Source organism: Coloeus monedula (genome assembly GCF_965178545.1).
Source record: "Coloeus monedula genome assembly, chromosome: 18".
Lineage (NCBI taxonomy): Eukaryota > Metazoa > Chordata > Aves > Passeriformes > Corvidae > Coloeus > Coloeus monedula.
Genome location: NC_138798.1, coordinates 6832981 through 6854001, shown reverse-complemented (window position 1 = coordinate 6854001; position 21021 = coordinate 6832981). Strand labels below are relative to the sequence as shown.

The following is a 21021-nucleotide window of genomic DNA, read 5'->3' as shown; positions in this document are numbered from 1 at the left end:
TCCTGCAGCTGGGGCCAAGGAAGCCCCTGGCTCCAGACAGGTTTCTCCCCTGCACTTCTGGCAGGTGCCTCCCCATCCCCTTGCTCCTTGCATTCTCTGACGACTCCAGATACGCTGCTGGAGATGGGATTTGGCGTGCACAAGCTCAGAAGGAAAAACCCTCTGCCCAGATGTGCTAATCCCCCGTGGCAACCCACTTCACCACACATGACCTCCAATGGCAGGACTTGACAAGGTCAATGACTGCTGTGCCACAGAGGTTACTTATGCTCACTGAAGTCTCCCATGTGCACACAAGAGGGGCCCTCCCCCTCTTTTAGTGCAATTAAATGCTTTTTATTTAGAAATTTGCACAATTTATGTGCAATTTTCTCCCCCCACAACCAAGCTCCATTAAAGCCATTTTCACACAGCAGAGCCAGCGTTTAGCTGGGCTCAAACACTGATCTTATCCTCCTGACACTTTCTTCAATCCCTCTGTGGGATTACAGCTGGGAAAATGACACTGATTAGAAGAGCTCCTGCTTCCCCCAATCCTTGGATTTAATATCCAATACAGGCTTCTCCTTAATACAACACATGCACGGGATACAGTACTGAAAGAAAGACAGGAGGAGAAAAAAAGAACAGAAGGCTAAAAAGAAGGAATTATTGTGTGAACAGAGCTACAAGTGCCATTTACAGACGGAACTGCTTTTAACTTTCTGCCATCAGGAGGGTTAGATACCTTATCCACTCCAAGCAACCAGCCAAGCAAAAAAAAGCTTGTCTCTTCTTTCTCCCTGTCACATTGAAACTAATCAGTGAAAACAAGGTAGAAACTATGTTCTCAGAGCAATTAAATTGCCAGTGAGGTTTTTCCTTTCCCAGTAATCCCTTCCACCCTCTGCCACTCCCCACTACCCCATATACCACCAACTTCACAAGCTTAACCACGACCAGAGTCACTCTGGCACAATCATCATTTTACACCACCCATCTCAGCAGCCCCCTCGACTTAGATGACCTAAAACACAGAAAGAACATGTAGCTGTAATCCTGCTCCAAAGGCTCAGGCCATATTGGCAGGGTTTCTTTAATCAATACACATCTGCTCTGCATCCCCCCCTCCCCTGCCTCCCGCCTGCCCCGTGCCAGAAGGGCATTTGCGTGGCTGTGCAGCGAGCCAGATCAGGGAACCAGGGAATTAGTTTTCCTGGCAGCATAAACGCTAGTGCTGGAACAAGGGAGGTAATCGGGACAAGCAGCCAGGGCAGGAAAGGACCATCCCCTTCAGCAAAAACACATACTTATGTCAGATTAAAGTGGTCACAGCCCCAGCTCCCTGCTCACTCTCCCCTCGTTTCTGCAAGCGTGGGAATTACCCAGCAGTGTGGAAGATCAAGTTGTTTAGCTTTGCAAAAGGGTGTCCATCTAAACACAGAGCTATTTTCACAGCTTGTTTCTTCCCTCACCAGCTTCTCCTCCCTTTAAAAGCAAAAAAACAATTGAATAAAGGGATTTGGATGCCATCAGTCACCATGTTCCTGTGCCCGGGCAGGGAGTAAAGGCCACAGTGCTGGGCTGCAAGGGACTGAGGACAGCAGCCCTGGGCTCCTAAATGGAAGGGTGCTAACATTTTCCTCTGGCAAGGTAAACAAACCCGGCAGTACAAAGATTGAATGACTCCATGGAACAAAAGGGAAAATAAGGTCAAACCAGAAAAAAAAAAAAAAAGGAAAAAAAAGAAGGAACAAGAAGCAAGCGAGATGAGAGAGATATGACAGATACAAACACACAGACCAAAACCCCCGAGAGGCTGCTCGTTAGCTCTGAAGCCAAGCACATGGAAAAAGAGAAGAATTTACTTCTTCCTCAACTGGAATGTTTGCATAATTGTCACTTTCAATTCTACATAATTCCCTTTTCCACACATTTGTTTCGTGTCTAGGCCACCATGCATGAAATAAATCCCTGTCTCAGAGCACGGCCTGTCTGTGAGACTCAGGGTGCTAAGGAGATTGGGTTTCCCGTTTATTCCTGTATTACATTCCAAGAAGGTGTGAACAGTGCTGTATCAGACTTAAAATATCAACCAAACAAATATCCACCTCAGCCAGGACAACTTTGCCTAGGCAAATTTTTCTAAAACCATAAGGCTAAGTGAGCATGGTATTACTGAAGCATTAATTAAATACCATTTCCCCCTTCCCTCCCTGGGAAACACTCAAACAAAGTGTGCCCAAACAAGCAGTGCCCAAACAAATAATTCAGTCTGAAGTTTCAGGGTTGTTTCTTCCCCCATCCCCAATTAAAATTCTATGCACTCACTTTTGGGATAGGTTCCATTTTCTTCATATTTAGTGCTGATACCCAGGTGCCCTATTAAAAAAGCTAAATTATAAGCTCAGATATTGAAGTATCAACACTAATTAGGTCTTTTAGACACATTTTTAGATGCTGTTTAGAAAATCCACATTAAAAAGAGCAGGGGCAAAGGACGAACTTTCAAAATTAAAAGGAGCAGCACTGGGTAATTAGGCACCCAAATTCTCATTCTTTTTTTAACAATAGAGACAAATCATTTCAGTGGCCATAGTCTAAAGAGAACACAATACTATTTCTGTTTTCAGGCTGAAGAAAGTAGAAAACAAAGTTCAACTGCTGCTAGACAGAGGTGATATTTAAAGTTTATTCAACTTTAAAGCTTGGCAGTGTATCATTAGAAGAACAAGAAAGTCTAAAAAAATTTCTGCACATCACAGCAAAGGTTTTACTTTGTAATTCAGCGGCAACCCAAATTCTGACCTTCTTGAAAGGTACCTGCAGCCTGCAGAAAAAGGCATTCCAAAGTTTCTAGTTTGGCAGCTGCCTGGGAAGGCAGAGCCAAAGGGATGTCGATGCACCAGGTGGGAAAGCCTCCACAGCCTAGTTCTGTTCCTTTCACCAGCACCAGGAATACATTGCAAGATGCCAAAATTTACTCTTTTTGAAAAGGCTTGATCCCCATGAAGACACAAAGCCAGGTGATTTCCCCCCTCTGCCCCCCATGTTTTTCCATTTCCATAAGCCCACCAGTTAAAGTGCACTGCTGGGAGCCGTTCTCTCCCAAGAGGACACAGCTTCCCATGGTGGGAAGGGACCCCCACACTCTCCCCACTTTTTGTTCCCTAACATCAGAAACACCAGTCTTACATCATGATTAATCTCCTCCTAACTCAAAGTACAAGAATGCTCCAGTAAAATTGGTAAAAGAAGCTACACTTTGCATTTTTCCCCCATGTCTGTATTCCTGTTGGCATGCTTCATGTGTCTGGGTTTATGCTTTAGGTGCAGACTCATTATTCCTACAGTATTCAGCAGAGGCTCAGTGAATAATCACATTTTGCTTATGTTCAGAACATCGTAAAGGTAATACTTGGAAAAAACACCAGTGACTTCATCTGCTGAACATTTATAAACAGAGAGTGGGAATTTTAACACACACGTGCGCAAAAGGAAAAAGATGTCAAAGAACAAGAAGAATTCACTTATTGCTTGAGACAAAAATCTATTTCCCCTCTTCGGTGGCTGCTCCTTTTTGCCCAGCTAAGTGCACTGAACAGTGAAAATTCACCTGCAGGTAACTAGCAGATAATCAGAAGTACACAAAAAGCAAACCAAGGAGCACCCCAAGGGAAGACAAGCTTTATTTGCTTCCAGGAAACACCACCAGAAGCTGCCCATTCACCAGCCCTGATGCTGACACGTGCTCCACATTACAGCATCTCAGCACTCTGCTCAAGACCACCCCAGGTGCTGACCCCATCCCATGCCATGGAGGACAGGCACTGCCACAGGAGGACAGCAAACCAAATTAATGTGATTTTGGATGGCTAGCACATTGTACTTAACACAGATAAACACTCACAGTTTATACTCTGTCCTTTTCTAGGTCAAATTAGTATCTTTGCAGGTTGTATCAACCTTACAAGTATCATCAAACATGCTCCTCTTTGGGCCACACAGCTCCATGCCAAAACCCCACTGAAAACATGCCAGGCCTGGCGTATGATTGCACACAACATATCAGCAAACAGCTATTTAGTAGCAGCCACAGTTAGCTGACCTTCAGGCAGAAACTCAGTAACCTGATGATGATGACATTCCTGGCCCTGGATTGTCTGCTGCATTTATTTTGGCAGCGGTAAAGAAAATCCACGGATACATTTTGACCAGGAAGCGCTGATCAGGAAAGCAGAGCCCTCGCTCCCGCCCAAGAGAGAGGCTCCAACAGCCTCCCCTGGAAACTCACACACCCGCCTGCTCCGCCTGAGCAACACAGCACACTGCAATGATCAGTAACATTAATAATCTTACAGTCCAGGAGCATGGCTGACCTCAAGCTGCAGCACAAGAGCTACAGTGTTTAGAGACCAGCAGCTTTATAATTATATAACCCTGAGCATCTCCTGGGCAGAGGAGAGCCAGGCAACATTCAGACTCCACAACCCATCCATGTGTTTCTCAGAACACAACACAGCTGAAGATAAAAAAACCAAAGATGCTCTCTCTGGAAACTGCTTGTGTAAACTGTTTATTTCTTCTTTTTTTTTTTTTTTTTTTTTTTTAAGACCAGTTTCAAAAATAATTCTTGGGAACCTACCAAGAAAACAAACTGCTTATAGCTGTCTGTCTGAGGTATCACCTGGGAGTTTACATTAGCTTACATAGGCCCCATTACAGCAGTTCATAACCTCTGGTTTGGAAAGAGCCTGTCCTACACCTGCCAAAACACAGGGTCATTTTCTAAACAAGGCAGATGAGCTTGATGGTAACACAGGGCTCCTCTATCCAACAGGCACTAGAAAGAGCATCTTTCCTTGCAAAAAGCCTAAAAGTTGTACAAGTGATTTAGTAATGAGCATGAGAACCTTCTCTGATTGAGTTCTGCAAGCACCTTTGCCTAGATGCAGCTAAAATTTTAATTTCCAAGTCACACACCCTGTGAGACTTAGCATCATCCAGCGACGTGGAAGAAAAGTCATGTATGAGTGTGAAAGAGCTGTATGAAATCAACTTACAGACCCTGTGCAGCCCCGAGGCTCTCGCTTCATTAATCCTCTTCCCAATACAAACAGCACTGGAAACGCCAGTGCCTGTATCCATTCCCCACACAAGTTACACCAACCCTGCAGCTGCAGCCACCTCCACAGCCATGGACAGCAGCTGGGGACACAGCTCAGCTCCACGCTGCCATAGAGTACCCACAGGGACAAGCTGAGAACAAACCTCCACCCATTCCCCTCACTGTCAAACCCACCCAGGGGCTGCCCAAGGAGTGGGAATAGGGCTCAAACAGGGTTATCAGTTTGTTTGATGTAATCAACAACATTGCCATGTGCACACTGACACGAATGTACAGATCTCTGTGGAGTTGATGGATGAGCTGATGGCAGGCAAGTTATAAAATCCATCTGGTTGGAAAACCATTGTCATTTTCAGCTAAAAATCGCACCAGCGAACTCGTATCACAACTTTGTACTATTCAGCATCAAACTAGAGTACCAGAGTGAATGGTGGTGTTCTTTCCTAGAGAGATCTTGCAAAATATTCAGTAACTCAACACTAATAGCAGTATGACAGGGTTTTCCCCCCTTTTTTTAAATGCACCAAGTGCTTTAGTTAAGCCTGAGAAAAAATGGAAGGTGTTTTTTGCCTATCTTGCAACAAAACCTTTCTTGAGATACATCTGTTCTGCATCAGGAGAGGTAAACGCACGAATGAGCGCTGCCATGAGAAGCCAGATTATAAATCCAGAGCATCAGGAAGGACTGATGAAGCTTAGGGGAACTTAAAAAGCCCTAAGTCAAGGCCTGTGTTTTAACTCTGAGAGGAGAACTAGAGCTCAGGAAAACCTCAGGCTGCATTTGCACCATCAGCAGTGCCCAGAGCAGGGCACAGCAGTGCCCAGGACATGCCACACAAAAGACTCTCACACACTGCACACACCCCTGATGTGGCAGAGGAGAAACCTTTCCCTAGGAGTTTGTACAAGGAGATTTTGACATCAGAGGCTCTCCCATCACCTCCTGCACAAGCACAGCACGCACGCCAGGTTTGAGAGACAGTTCCGTCACGTCAGAGGGGTGACAGGAGTTTCCCCGGGCGGCAAATCCAGCCTCCCACCAGGTACGCCAGCAATGGCAAAGCTGAGGTGACACAGGCAGTGATGAAAGAACTTGCCCAGAGCTCGGCAAGAGGAAACTTGTGGCAGAGTCAGAAAGAAAACCCCGTTATCTCAACTTCCGGACCCCTCTGCTTAACCGCCAGACCACAAAACACTTTTATTGTAGGATAACATTTCAACAAAATGCTATTTTCTCTTAGCAGAAAACCCACTTTGCAGTTTTACTTTCAGAAGTCCATTTTTACTCCAACTCTGTAGGACTCCAAGCCTGTGACTCGGCATAAACAATTTCTCCCTCCTTTGCATGCCCCAGTTTTATTAAGTAATCCCCATAAAAGCAATTACTGAGCTTTGGACTGAAAAATAACTAGGGAAAAAAAAAAAAGAGAGACGGCAAATTCTGCATATCTTTATTTGCATATGGATTCCCTCCCTCCCCCTTTCTAAGGTTTTTGCCATGAGGTCTTTTATGTCTCTTTCAATAATCATATAATTATATGATTCCTAAAGTACACGCTGGCAACACTTCAGGGGATTTTAGTCATTACAGGTGACAAGACTTTTCTCTCATGTCTAATGCTCGCTAGGATTTCCTTCCACTTCACTCACAGATAAGATGAAGAACCAAGTGACACCCAAAACACTCTCACAGACAGACTTTGGAGGAATCAGCCCTTTTCCTTCTCCATTACAGATGCAGGGATGCAGGGAAATGGGCAGAACTGAACTGGAATGAACTTCAACTGGAATGAAGCACTTTTTCAATTAAGCAGCCCATCATTTTTCCCAGGCACCACATCGAACTATTTTAATGGCTTTCACATTTTTTCTTTTAATTTTACAATCTGAAAGAAATGCCAAGGTTCCATCAAGGACTGAGAATGCCATAACTCCATTTCGTCCAATGGCTGCAAGTTATTAACAAGATGTCAAAACATCATAATTATTTTATATCAAGTTTGACTGATTCCATAAACATCTCTTAGCTGCACACCATCCTGAGTCTCGCTCCCCCTGAGTGCAGGTATGTGCCCAGGCTAAATGGAGTTAAGAGGCTGCACATCCTCTACCACAGCAGTGCAAGAGACATTTACGAGCCACCAAAACATCAACAGCAATAATGCATTTTGTTACCTGATGCACTTGATGTCATTGTAAGGTTTGAGACATTGCTTCCCTTGAAACTCTTTGGGGGTTTTTGCTCCTCTCTACGAATAAGAGCTCCCAGGAAAGAAGCTGCAGCTTCACTAAGCCACAGGAGGGGTTAAAGGAACAAGCTTGGTGTCCTTCAGCAGCCACCCAACAGCCAGCAGCTCTGAATTACCATTTGTTTCCCAACTTGGGCTGCATGCTTCCTCCTAAATTCAGCATCTCGTCACTAAGTACAGGCTAGGTCAGGGACACCCTAGCATCAGAGCAAATCGATCTATATTTAAAATTGGGCCAAAAAAAGAAAAAACCCGAACAATTACTGTCTCATTTTTATGAAGCTAGAAAGAACACCCATTGGAGAGCAAGGTAACACGGTATCAAACCACAAACACTATAAGCTTCACATTTAGACTACAGGCACAACTGCATCATGTGTATGTATTTTCTGAACTCCTCTCTATGACAACCTGCGCAGAAGAGAGAGCAAGGCAGGCTGTGGGCAGGGGAGAGCAGCCCAAGCGCAGCTCCCTTGCCCTGCCGACCGTGCACGGCAGTCCTCAAAATAGAACATTTAACTTCAAATTGCCATGTTTGTGTGGCACTATAGATAGCCAGCACAAGATTAAAAAAGCTTTGCTCTGAGCACAAAGGGAGAGACAGGAATGGTGCCATAAGCCCATGTTTTGCAGCCAGTGGCGCAGGGAAATAATTTTGATCCCTTCAATCCCCTTATCCATGCCAACCACTGACCTTGCAGATGCAACTTTTGTTCAAGTTCAGTCCCTTTTTGGCTCGAAGCAAGACAGAGCTACAAAGGAAACACTCTCCATTCATCCTGGATCATCCAAGCGCCGCGCACGCAGCTGCCCCTGCGCTCCTGTTAGCCAGGTATTTCTGAACCTCACATCCAGTCACTCAGTACAAAATAATTAAGCTGCAAAGGGTGACAGTCACCTCTTTGCCTGCCACTGGGGCTCGACACATCTGCAGGTGGGAGCCCTGCAGCCGGCGCAGTTCGTACCTGCCCAGCTTTCACAACTCTTGCACCAGAGGAACTGGACCAACAACTACACACAGGCTGGTTTTGCCTGGGCGGCTCGGGAGCTGTTTAACCCTCGCCTTCATGTTAAATGTTTCTGGATTAAGAACATAAAGACTGATTCTCCTTTCAGTATGAGAGCAGCATTCTTAATAGTTCATTAGTTTTGAAAAAGAGACTATTTCTCAAGGAGATGGACCAGGGCTGGCAACACTGTGCTCCAACTCTTTTCTCTCTGAAGAGCATGGCTGGAACAGTCACAGCCCCCCATGTGCTGAACACAGTAGAGCTAGGAGATATTTAAACAGCAAGAGCCACTTCACCTACATAAAACTCTTTTATACATTTACCATGATAAACTGGAGGCATTAAAGTGCAGTGAATTGGAAATTGTTCTCACTTAGAGCTGGATGTTCACCTACAACTGATACCAAGATGCACACCCTACGCACTGTATTTCAAATCTTTATTTAAAAAACAAAAAACAAACTGCATCAAGCAGGAAACAGCGTTTCAGTTCTGCTGATACTGTTCTCTCTCGAGTACTTGCTGCAGCACCGCAGACAAACTACACAGTATTTCCACAACCTGCACCACCAGCACAAAGCCCAGATGCTGGAGAAGCTGAAGCAATAAGCACATTTTGGCAACACTCCCTCCAGCCAAAGTGCACACAAGTTTGGGACCTGTGTGCACGCAAAAGTTTAGCCTGACACAGGGGAGCAGCCTGCTGTGGCTGTGCCTGGAGAATTCCACACCTCACCCAAAGAAAGCAGGAGGATACCAGAAGGGGAAAAACACAAACCACCCCAAAACCTTTCCATCAGTGTGTCTCCAGCCACAGTACTGCATCTCTGTACCTAAATGCATTTTTACACAAGTGCAGTTGCAGGACCACCAGCCCTTCTGCAGAGCAAGCAGCAATCTACCAAAGAAACATCATCAAACACCAGGCTGATCTCATCCTACCCAGCTCCCTTCTTCACTGCTATTTTCCCAGAAAGCAACATTGTGATAGTCTCATTCTGTGAAATAACTGAGAAAAACGATAAAAAGTGCATCTTCTTAGTACACTGACAGGACAGTAAAGTTTTCAGTTCTTACTAGGCATAAAGTCAAATGCACTACTGCAAGTAAACATTCATTATCTGGGTGAAGTGGAACACGAATTCTGTTATATCCCTTTTATTACAAAACCTGTGCAATACAGAGTCCCTTAAATTTTTTTAAATATTATAGAGTCTAACTAATTTTAAAACATATATATTGTGAATTTCTCTGTGATGGTTGACCTACTTGACATTTCAGCAAACTTCACCTCATGTTTTGCCCCAGGTTTCAGAGCGTTCAAGAAAGCCTGAGCAGCTAGACTATGGGAAACTACTTTGGAAAAAATGGTAGGATATTAAGAGGTCTTTCAAAACACCCAGATAGACATAATCCAGCGCAAATTGAGTTAAAAATGAAACCTCAGGCAGGGATGAGGGTGACCTCTGAGCTTGGTTGGGATTTCCAAGCAATTTCCTCTCTCCAACACCCCTGCAGCCACTTTATGTGCACTAAAAGTGCCCTGACCGTGGCTGCAGGGATGGCCCCAGTCAGGGGCTGTACTTACCACACACCCCATCACTCTTCTGATCCTGGCAGGTTTCACTGATGAGGCAGAGAACTCCCTATCCAGCAGAAGAGCTGGATCCTTCCTCACCACAGCCCACCACTTGACCATGGTTTGCAGGGAACGTTGCTCCTCTCAGTTCCTGACCCAGCTGAGCACATACTTCAGGATTTCCAGAGCTCTCCCCCTCTGCTTTAGCTCTGCATTAATCACCTCTGATTCCTCAACAACAACAAGGTACCTTGAGTACCCGCTTCAGACAAGATGAAAAAGAAAATCAACAGCTAGGAGAACAAATCGATGGAGACTAGCAAGCCTTCAGAAAAACCAAAAGGCATTTACAGCCTTTAGAGCATTATCCAGAAAATCATTAGCTTTCCTGGGGTTAAAAGCACTTTTTAAGAGGAATAACTGGCCATCAGAAATGCTAGCTTGATACACCATCACTTGACAATTAGGTAGAAGGAAAAAATACTTAAATATCTAGAAACTTGTTTTAAAACATAAGCTAGCTATGGAAAAAACTAAGCTGCAAAGTAGACACAGAGGTGGTGACAAATCAGGAGTTACATTGCTAAGTCAGTGGAACTAGCACAAAACCTTTGGAACGGGAAGCTGCAGTTAAATACATTGGTTTTCTTATCAATGAGAGATCAGAGCAACAGTAACAGGACAGTGTACAACACACATGTGAAAGCAGCCTTATCAAGATGACAGCTGGAGAACTTATGGATTTTGTCCAGAAGTCTTCTATCACCAACAGGCTTTCTAAACTGCTCCACTCAGGCACAAACAGCAGAGAAGGAACTGCGAGCCAGCACTGCCAGACCTCTGGATACAAACAACAGTAAGAGTGGGTAAAGCATTAATCTCCTTGGGGCACAGCTGGGCCCCAGCTCAGCTTGTAAGGGCAGCATCTCCACTTCAACACCACGTGCACCGAGTCAAGGTCTGCCCTCTTTCAGCTCGGGGATCTGCTTCTACACAACACATCACTCCACACACATCTGAGCACAGATTGTCCACAAGGTTCTATAAATAGGTTAAACATTCCTCAAAAAACCCCGTACACACAGGCATCCCTCCTCAAGAAAGTTAAAATTTCCATTCAGGGCTCCAAAGCTTTGCTGGAATCTGTAAAAATGATAAACAACAGCCAAAAAGAAAACACAACCCCTTGTCTTTTCAACTACTTTGGGAGAACAATTGCTCTCAAAGATCGCATTCATTAACATTCTGATGAAGTTCCCTTTTAGCGCTGTTTTTCATACTTGAAAGGAACAGCTATGATCAGAGAGAGCCCTCAACTACCGACTCACTCATTTAGATTCTCTCGCTCTGATTCACCAATCACCTTCAAGAATAATTAGCAGCTTCATCTGAACGTAATGAATATACACACATGCTCACATCCACACCATTCATTTCGGAAGGCAGGGAGAAATCCCCCTTTCTTCAGCTTTCCTGACCCCTGGCACAACAACCATCTCCTGGGCAGCACCAGCACCTGATGGTTTTTGCAGTAGCTGCCCACCTCACTGACCACCTCAAGCCAAGGGGTCAGAGCAAACTACATTTCCAGGTTAAGTCCAAAGTCGTGGTGAGTGTCTGGGTATTAAAAAACCCCAAACAAAACACCATTACACACACACACACAAATCAGCTGTAACCTGCGTGAAACCTGAGCTGGATTTATACAAGAAGATCCAGGGGAAGGAAGAGAAAGGAGAAATTTTAACTTCTTATACACAGAAAGAGGCCGCTGCTTGTTTGTCTGGGGGCTTTTTTTTTTTTTCTTTTTTTACTTAATTTAAAAGATATATATATATATAATCAACTCAGTCTTTATTTGGAATATGGTAGGATAGGAGATACATAAGTCAAGTCACAAGTATCGCCAAAACAAGACACATGATTTTCAGATGACAACAGCCAAAGGAAACAGTGGCACATGAGTTAAAATCCAAAATGCTTAAAATTCACACCAGACAGCTAAAGGAGACCTCAAAGCCATCCCTCTGTATTAACCTTAACTGCTCACACTCCCAGGTCAACACAAAGGAAGAATACATATATTTTTTCTATAAAGCACCCTTTATTTACAGGAATACCAGGGGTGAGAATTTGTTTCAGTGGGGAAGGGGAATTCACAATATGGTGAGATATAAAGAAAAACAAGCCAAAAACCACCTTACCACTCCTAAATGATTCTACCATTAAGTTCTACCTAAACACTGAGAAATTTCATTTCCAAGGGGAAACCCAAAGCTTAGTTAGTCTATTAAACATAATCAGAGATCATTGTAACATCAAGAAACAAACCAAGCTAGAACACCACAATGAGCTACCACATATGCAACAAAAGCTCCTTTTAGGATTAAAAAATTAAAATACTTTCTTAGTTCAGTACGGTCCCTAGGCCATGTACTCGCTTTTACACTTTCTTCCCCCTCATGAGCATAGAAGGTTTCATTTCTTATCTATTTTTAAAATAACATTACAGCAGATTTAAAGTTCTCTTGAAAAAACAATGTACACCAAATTACAGATTTCCTCCAAAGCAGAAGAAAACCACCTGTTGCAGTCAAGTTCACCAGAGAACACAGCTCCACACCACACAAAATGACCTTGCCATTTCTGTCATTTACATGGGCATATACTACTTTAAGCTACTTTTGCCTTAACCATCTCCTTGCCTTGCTGCTGCATCACATCTGCCAGACAGCACCCATGGTCCAAGGCAGTGCTGCATGGAAAAATCCACACAATGTAGAGTACTTTCTTCTTTTTAGTGTTACCAGGATTTAGGAAACGCACACAGTCATTATGCCCAAGAATGCAACCTTGAACACAACACACCTGGTTGGTGTGAAACAGGTGAATTCTGCTCACACTTTTCCCTCTGATGTCCCAACCACCATGGTTGCAGAGGTGCACGTTTTCTACATGTTGGTAAATAAAGGAGAAATCAGTTGATTTCACGTGGTGCTCTCTGACATGTTGGTAAATATACTAGATACCAGTTCATTTCAGGAAGGTGTTCTCTGATGTTGGTAAATATAGTAGAAACCAGGTAATTTCAGGCGGTACTGAAGTTTTTTGCAAGAATTTTAAAGTGGATCATTTGTAAAGCCTTTTTTTTTTTTTTTTTTCCCCTAAAGAAAAACCAGAAGTGCTTCCACAAGCAGAAGTACCTTGGGGTGGCAAATATTTAAGGTCACTTTCTACCCCTGTGTGCCAGGTTGTGGTTTGGGTGATTCAATAAAAAGGTTCAACCCATCTGAAAAGCCCAGAGTTTTCCCTGTCAGCCTGGAGGGACTGCACTATCATTTGAATTCTATTTCCTGATAATGTGCTCACCATGGTAGAAAATTTCTGCAGGAAGATGAATTTTACCTTCTTCCCTGACAGCTCAGTAGAGACTCAGGGGTTTAATTGGACCTATCTGCTGATGCATATTTGACTAAGCATGCCCAAGAAAAGAAAAAATAAGGTTATACAGACAGGTCTAGGGCTTGGTTTAGAGGCACACGAAAGCAGATCGCTCGCTCATTATCAGTTCTGCATACACAAAGTAATTGGCTTTCCTGTTAGGACAACACCCCACAAATGACATCGCAAAAAGCCAAAGGACAGCCATCACCGAGCTAACACAAACCTTCTTCCCTCTCCAGCACCTGCACACCCAGAGCTGCTCAGGGACCACTGGGCTAAATGTCCCTGCTGAGCAGAACCCCTGGCTCCCCCAGCAAGGGTCCTGACACCTGGGCAGATGGCCAAGGCCACCCCTGACACCTCCACGGGCACTCAGGGACCATCTCTGGGACTCTGAGAAGTTGGTTCTACAGGTAAAAAACTCACAACCACGATGCCACCAGAGGCCTGAGTGACAGCAGGGGTGGGCTGGGGAGCAGCAAAGCCCACAAACAAAATAGGACCTCTAAGTCTGAGCCAAAGACATTAAAGATCCCAGGGCAGATCTGAGGGCATTCATTAGCCTGTGCAGAACTCTTCACTGCTGTAACACACGTTAATAGATACACAAGTGTCAGGAAATCCAAAGCAGGGAGAGCACCCAAAACTTTGCCCATGCTTTCACCATGGTGTGTCACAGAAAGTGGGCAAAGGCACCAGGATTGTTCATATTTACTGGGAATTTAAGTTATTACACCCAACAAGCAACTTGTTAGGTGCTTCCTCTCGACAACTCACTTCTTCCCCTCATACACAAACAAAACAAAAATCAAAAGCCAAAGTCATAGTTTGTCAATGCCCCTCTGAAAATACTAAATTTCCTGCTCTGCTTAACTTAGCTCAGACAAGGCAGGCAGTATTTGCTCAGCAAATATTGTTTGTAATAAGTTAGACAAGCAATATTTTTTGCCAGCCTATTAACACCAGAAAAATATGTACAGTCAACAAGAGATGAAGAATTTGTTCAATTACTTCAAAAATGGGAATTACAACCGAGGGATTATTATCCATTTAAACATCTCTTTTCCACAAAATGTCAAACACTAGCCATTTGCTAACAATCTCCGGAGACAGATAAAGTAACATTTTGGCAATGCAAACACAAACTCCCGAGCTGGAGGAGGGGGGAGTGGGAGGAAGGAGGGGGGGGGGGGGGGGAAGCTCCACCATTCACAACAATGCCGGACCATCCCAACACGCCAGGAATATTTTGCAGCCAATTAAAACCCCAAACAAACATTTGACTTGCCCGAAGTGATGGCGAACACCGGCCGGAGCCGGACAGAGGAGGGGACCGGGGGACGGAAGGAGCAACGGAGGGGGGGGGGCAGCAAGTTGCCAGCGGAGCCGCGATCACCCGGGCTGGCCCGGCACCCTCCTGACCGCAGCCCCGGGATCCCCCCGGGCTGACACCAGGATTAATGCACGTTAATTGCTATTTGCAAAATTCAGCAGCCTGAAAGCGCGGCGCTTCCTTTCTCAAATCCCTTTTTTTTTTTTTTTTCCTCTCCTTTCCTTTTCCCTTCCAACCACCCCCCCCCCCCGCCCCAGCCCCCGCCCCGCGGAGGGCAGAGCCCCCCGGCCCTCTTACCTCCAGCGCTTCCAGGGTGTTGAAGCTGGCGATGGCGAAGCCATCGATCAGGTCCTCTTCCTGGGAGCTGGACTCGCGGCGGCGGCGGCGCGGGGGCCGGGCGGCGCGGGCGGCGGGCGGCGGGCCCCGCGGGGCGGTGCAGTTCTGGCCGCCGTTCTCCTTGCCGGGGCTCGGCTCCTTCTCGGAGCCCGAGGACGGGCTCTGGTTCCGCGGGTCGCGGGCCGCCGCCTCCCGCCGCCGCACGCGGTCCCGCTGCGACCTCGACCTCCGGCTCTGCCGGATTTTCCCATCCATCGCCGAAGAAGAAGCAAATCAAAAAAATTTAAAAATAATAATAATAATAATAATAATAATTAAAAATTTTTTTAGAAAAATGAAAAGGAGAAGGCCAGGCGCGGGGGGGGGGGGGGTGGGGGTGGGAGTGGGGGGGGCGCGGGGGGGAGAGAAAAGTCGCCCCCCTCCAACTCACCGCTTCCCCTCTCCAAACCCCGGAGACCTTAAAAAATAATAATAATAATAATTAAAAAAAAATCAACAACAACAACAACAAAAAAATCCTGCTGTTCAGAGCCTCGGATCCAGGGCGATGATAATCCACAGAGCAAGGCTGGGTGGCGGTGGCGGTGGGGCGAGCGGCACACACACACAAAAAATATTAAATCCACGGAATGACCTTGACAAATTTCCACCCCCCGCCTCCCCCCACCCCCCAAAAAAAGCAGCGACGGGAAGAGGAGGGGAGGAAAAAAAAAAAAAAAAAAAAGAGAAGGGGGGGAAGATTTATCTGGATCAGGACGAGGACACCTCGGATTCACTCGGCGCGGAGGAGAGAGGCAGATCCAGGAGGCTCGACCCAGCTCGGGATAATCCAGGCGCGGCGCCCCCTCCCCGGGGGCAGCGCCGCTCCGGGGCCCCGCTCCGGCCGCCGCGCACCGCCAGGGGGGCCGCCGCCGCCGCCGCGCTCGCCGCCCAACTTTCTTGCCGCGGAGCGAGCGAGACAATCCCTGGGCAGCCCCCGCCGCCGCCCGCCGCCGCCGCCGCCCGCCGCCGCCGCCGACCCCTCCTCGCCGGGCGCCGCCGGCGGCTCGCAGCCCCCCGCCGGCGCGGCGCGGCGCCCCCGCCGCCGCCGCCCGCTGCCGGATGGCGCTCGCCCGCCCGCCCCAGCCCGGCCGCCCGCGGCGCGGCGCAGCCCCGGCCCCCAGAAGCCGCTCAGTCGGCGCTGCCCGGATGCCGCCCCATTCTCCCCGAGCTGGGACGCGGCGCTAGCACCGCCCGGCCGGCCGCGCATGAGCAGGGCTGCCAGCTGCGCGTCATTCCCCGGCGCAGGCCCGGCCGTGCCCCCGGCCCCCCCCCTTCCTCCTCCTCCTTCCCGCCCCGCCGCCGCCTCGCCTCCCCTCCGCGCGGGCCGGGGGCGCCGCGCCCGCCCGAGCCCCCGGGAAAAGTTTCCCCCGGCCCGGCTCCCGCCCGCGGACCCGCGGCCGCCCTGCCCCGGGACGGGGAGGGGTCTCCGCCCGCAGCGCCCCGGGCCGGGACAGGGGACGAGTCTGCGGCGAGCGGTGGGACCAGGCGTGAGCTGCGGGATGGGCTGGGGGTCAAACGATGAGTCCAGGGGCGATTAGTGACCTGAGGGTCGGAGGGTGAGCCAGGGACAGGGAACGAGCTGCGGGATGAGTTGAGGGTTAAACGCTGAGCCGAGGAACGGGCTGAGGGGTCAGTTGGGGGTTCAGGACAACTTGGGGAACACAGGAAGAGCTGAGAGACGTGGAGGAAGCTGAGGGATGAGCTAGGGAACAATCTGTGGGTCAAGGGACAAGTTAGGGAACAATCAGGGAATGAGCTGGTGATGAGGGTGCAGGACAGAGGAGCTGGACAACCAGGGCTGTAGGTGTGCCATGGAGCAGTGTAAGGGAACCAAGGGTTAAGAGTCATGGAGGTGGAAGCAGGAGACCCTGTTCATTAGCTTCTGCTCCCTGTCCATTCATCTAGTTGAGGTTTCATTTGGGCTCTGCAGTGCAGGAGGGGACTGTTTCCCGTCTTGTTTCCCTGCAGTTTCAGGCCCTCTCCTCTCCAGGATCACCTGGCCAAAGGCTTGGTCCTCAGGCATTCCCCTGGGACAGGGACTGGCTTGGTGGCCAACTGAGTAGCAGTGCAGTGCCCAGTCCCAAGGACAGCACTGAGGAAGGTGTGCCTAGATCAGGGCTCCTGCACACGGCTGTCCTACATAGTGCAATGGTAGCAGGACTTAATCCTCCTGTTATCATCTTTTATTGCGCACAGTCAGATATTGCAGCATGTTACCATCACTTCTGGGTACTCCCTTGTGTGGGGCTGGCTTTGCTCCATTGGACTGACTTGGCTTAATTCCTTACGTTTTCAGCTGCTTTCACCTTTCCTGGGGGCTAACCTTTAGTTCTGGATGTGAGAGACATTAGAAAGATGTTGTGAAATAAAACCTAAAGAAGTCCATTGAGATTCATGTGTAAGGGGAAAAAATCCATGGAGGAGATTCAGAGTTAGTGGGAGCCGTGGTAGTAAGGGAAGCCAAAAGATTTCCTGCTACCTGCTCCCACTGAACTGTGTTCCAGTTCAGTCGTTGCCAGCGATGGTGGCTTCATTAGGCTGGTGTCCCCAGAAGTGGCAGACTGGCAGCTGGGTGTCTAACACACTCATCAAATGTTTCAATGTGAGCACTTCAATGCCCATCTTTCCTTCATTTTCTTATGTTCCTAATCTAACTGTAACAACAGAGTAGTCAAAAATTAACCCCCTTCCACCTGGCCTGAACAGGCTCTTTGAGAAGGGTTTCTGGTGTCTGGCAACAGCATTGCCCTACCTCACTTAGACAAGCGCTAAAATAAATATCATCCTCTTAAAATGTAGCATAGAAACGTCATTTAAATTTAAGCCATTTAAAACCAAAGGTAGAAATCCCTTGTGTAGTGCAAAGCCTCTTAATGCAAATAGTCAGTCATGCATTGCATGCCTCAATCACACTTGTATCAGTGTCATTTGTGTCCTAATAAAATCCTATAATCTTTTGCGTGCCAATTAAAGGAGGAAGATAGCTAAATCTGGCTGCTTCCTCAGGTAATTACAGGCTAGTGGGGAGCCAGACAGTTATCTGCCCTGGATTTTGCTGGACTGGGGATTTCCAATGGGTATTTCATGACACTATAGTATTTTTAAATGTATGGTATTTGAAAGGCACAACCAAGATCCAGGAGGTGGCTGTTAATGAAAGGTCTCAGTTTAAATACACCCAGTTAAACAATGGATTTGGTCTAACAACGGTATTTGCTTTACCAGTATTTTAAGGGACACTTTGTGGAAACAAGCATTTACACTGAGTTCACTAAGTTATTTTTACACTGGTGAGCCTGTCCTTTTATTTACAAGGTAATTTCTATGTTGCTTATAAGTACATCATAAGGGTAAGTCATTAAAAAAGATAAACTGGGGCATTTTTAACAGTTTCTCTTGCTAGTGCTCATCTCACTCCTGTTGTGCTATAGGCCCTCCATCATTAATATGCATTTCTAGTTCTCTTTTTTCATTCACTTCCAAATTTGCTGACCAACAAGGACAGTGGAAATTGCCTGTAAAGTTCCTTTCTTTATTTCCTGTCAGCAGGGTCATCAAGATTCTCATCCCGTGTTTACGTACAGGAGTTTAATGTCACTGGGAACGTAAACCGAAGGTGCCTTCTGGGGAAAGTTGTGAATACCATTATTTTTTTCAATTAACTCCACAAATTCAGCAGCACTATGATTGTCCATAGTTTTTCTCATTTTTGTATATATATTTTTTCTTGTTGGAAGATGCAGCAGAAGGGTCATCCAAAGGAATTAATGAAATCAAACAGTCCACACGGGAAAGGATGCCTCTGCTTGAAACTGCATCTCTGAATCAATCATGCCTTTCCTTCCACCAAGGCAATTTTGTGTTTTCAATAGAAGGCAGACCTACAGTGGTTTTGTTTCCCCCCCAGCATCAAATGGCATTCTGCACAATGATATTCATCATGTTATAACTCTAGGTGAATGATAATGGATCAGAGGGAATGTAAACAGATGGATGTTAAAACAGACAATTCCCTGCCACAAACCTGGGAGCCCTCCACTGCTGCCTAGTCCATTCATTCAGTGGATAATTGTATTAGACATTCCAACAATAGGGAGGCCTTCTTCATTAATCCTGAATTTACTGAAAAGAAGCTTTGCAGACTATAGCCCTTTCGGTGCTTAGACAACATCAGGCAAAATTTACCACAGGCTTAAATGTCTAAAACTCAGCTGGATAGAAACTAGCACAGAAAATTCCAAAAGCAAGAGAGATGGGCAAGTGAGGCCAGGGGACAGGACAACCCAGGAGCAGCACTGCAGGTGGGCAGGAGACATGAGTGCCTTTGCAGCAGAGCTGCAGGTCAGGTGATGCCAAGGAAATTTATTGGAAGGCTTTCCTCTTGCTAGAGTGCAGGCACAGCTGAACTTATCAGTCCTGGACCTGGGTTTGAGCTGATTGTCCATTTCCAGCAGCCAGCCTCCAGCTCGCCACATGAGCCAGTGAATGCCAATCCCTGCCATGTGATGGGGCACAACCGTTCCGTAACCCTGGTGTGCATCAGGTGACTGGGGCTAAGCAATACAGATCAAGTCTCTCACCAGCTGTCCTGTGAGTCAGACCTTGATTACAATATTGACATTAACGTTTTAATCACATGCATGCTGCTGCAGATTTTAATGACCAACTTGCTATGCCTTTGCCTTTTGAGGATCAGAAATTAGACCCTCGTTCATAGCGCGAGGGAGTGTGGCATCAGAGCAGCAGCTACCATAGCAGTAAACATGGCACTGCTCTCACCACCAGCCTGCCCCTGGACATTAACCTTGCTGGCACTGAGCACCTCACTGGAACAGGGACTTTGTTCTCAATTACTCTGTTCCTGTGTCTGGGGCAGTACTGGAAGTTATGAAAAAGGAGAAAGGCGGTGCTTTTGTATTCTTTGTAGCCTGAGGCAATGTGAAAATCTACCCCATCCCTGTGTAACTATCATTTTCGATTCACAGGTACTTTAATCAGGGCAGAGGAATCCAGAGACATTTCCTTCATCCAGTGGAGGTGGAAGCAGGGTTTAACTGTGCTTTTTCTGCCCAGTGCCGTCAGAGTGAGGTGAAGAAAATGCAATGCAAATGAGAATCATGCCCCAAATATGTGTTGTTCCTCTCACCCCAAACATGCTCCACAATTCTTGCAAATGCTGCAAGCTGAGTCTGCGAGGCTTTGCTTTGTTATAGACTGTCATGTCCAAGGTGGAAGCACAACCAAAAGGTCACAATAAATAAACTGAATACAAAATTGCTTAAGGCAATAAAAAGAGACCACAGACTTTCATTACAGCTCTGACGTGCACCAGGAGACACTTCAGGATGTTAAATAAGCTGGGTTTTGTGATGATGGGCTTAGTTGTTTTCTGTTGTTTCTTCCCCTGCTACCTCAATACTTTGCCAAAACAATCAGGCCTTAACTGCTTGGTATCCCTTTCACAAACACGGGCTGCCTTTATCATTTGCTTCATCATGGTCATTTGCACTGAAAATACATAATCACTGTCAGAGTACAAAGAATCATTACGAATAATTAGTTACTTCCAATATGGCAAGTCAGTCTCATAAATCTTGAATATTTGGCTTTGGTTTTGGAAAGAGATTCCTTAATGGCTACACTTGTGAGACTCTGTTAATTGATATAAAATTGTATTCAAAATTAAATTTGTTTTAACAGATCTAAATCACCCCAATAAATCAGCTTCAGCCTATCTGCTCTAAGGGTTCAAGTACACTTTTTTTTTTTTTTTTTTTTTTTTTTTTTTTTTTTTGCCTTTGGGAGAAACTGTGAGCTTGCAATCAATGCTTAGAGGGCTGGGTCTGACCCTCCCCTCATTGACTAACCACTTCCATATGCTGACATGGGGTGATTTTTGCTGATCTGAGGAGTCAAAAAGG

The 21021-nt window shown here is 46.5% G+C and overlaps 1 protein-coding gene across 14 annotated transcripts in view; it reads right to left on the bottom strand.

Annotated features, from left to right (window-relative positions):
- FBRSL1 (fibrosin like 1) overlaps window positions 1–16074 on the bottom strand; it is a 508752-nt gene extending 492678 nt beyond the window's left edge. For all 14 annotated transcript variants that reach the window (XM_082293570.1, XM_082293580.1, XM_082293573.1 and 11 more), the window contains exon 1: window positions 15020–16074. In XM_082293570.1, the coding sequence (XP_082149696.1) occupies window positions 15020–15313 (294 nt within the window). In that variant the 5' untranslated portion in view covers window positions 15314–16074. The remainder of the gene's footprint in view (window positions 1–15019) is intronic.
- Between the last annotated feature and the right edge of the window lie 4947 nt (window positions 16075–21021).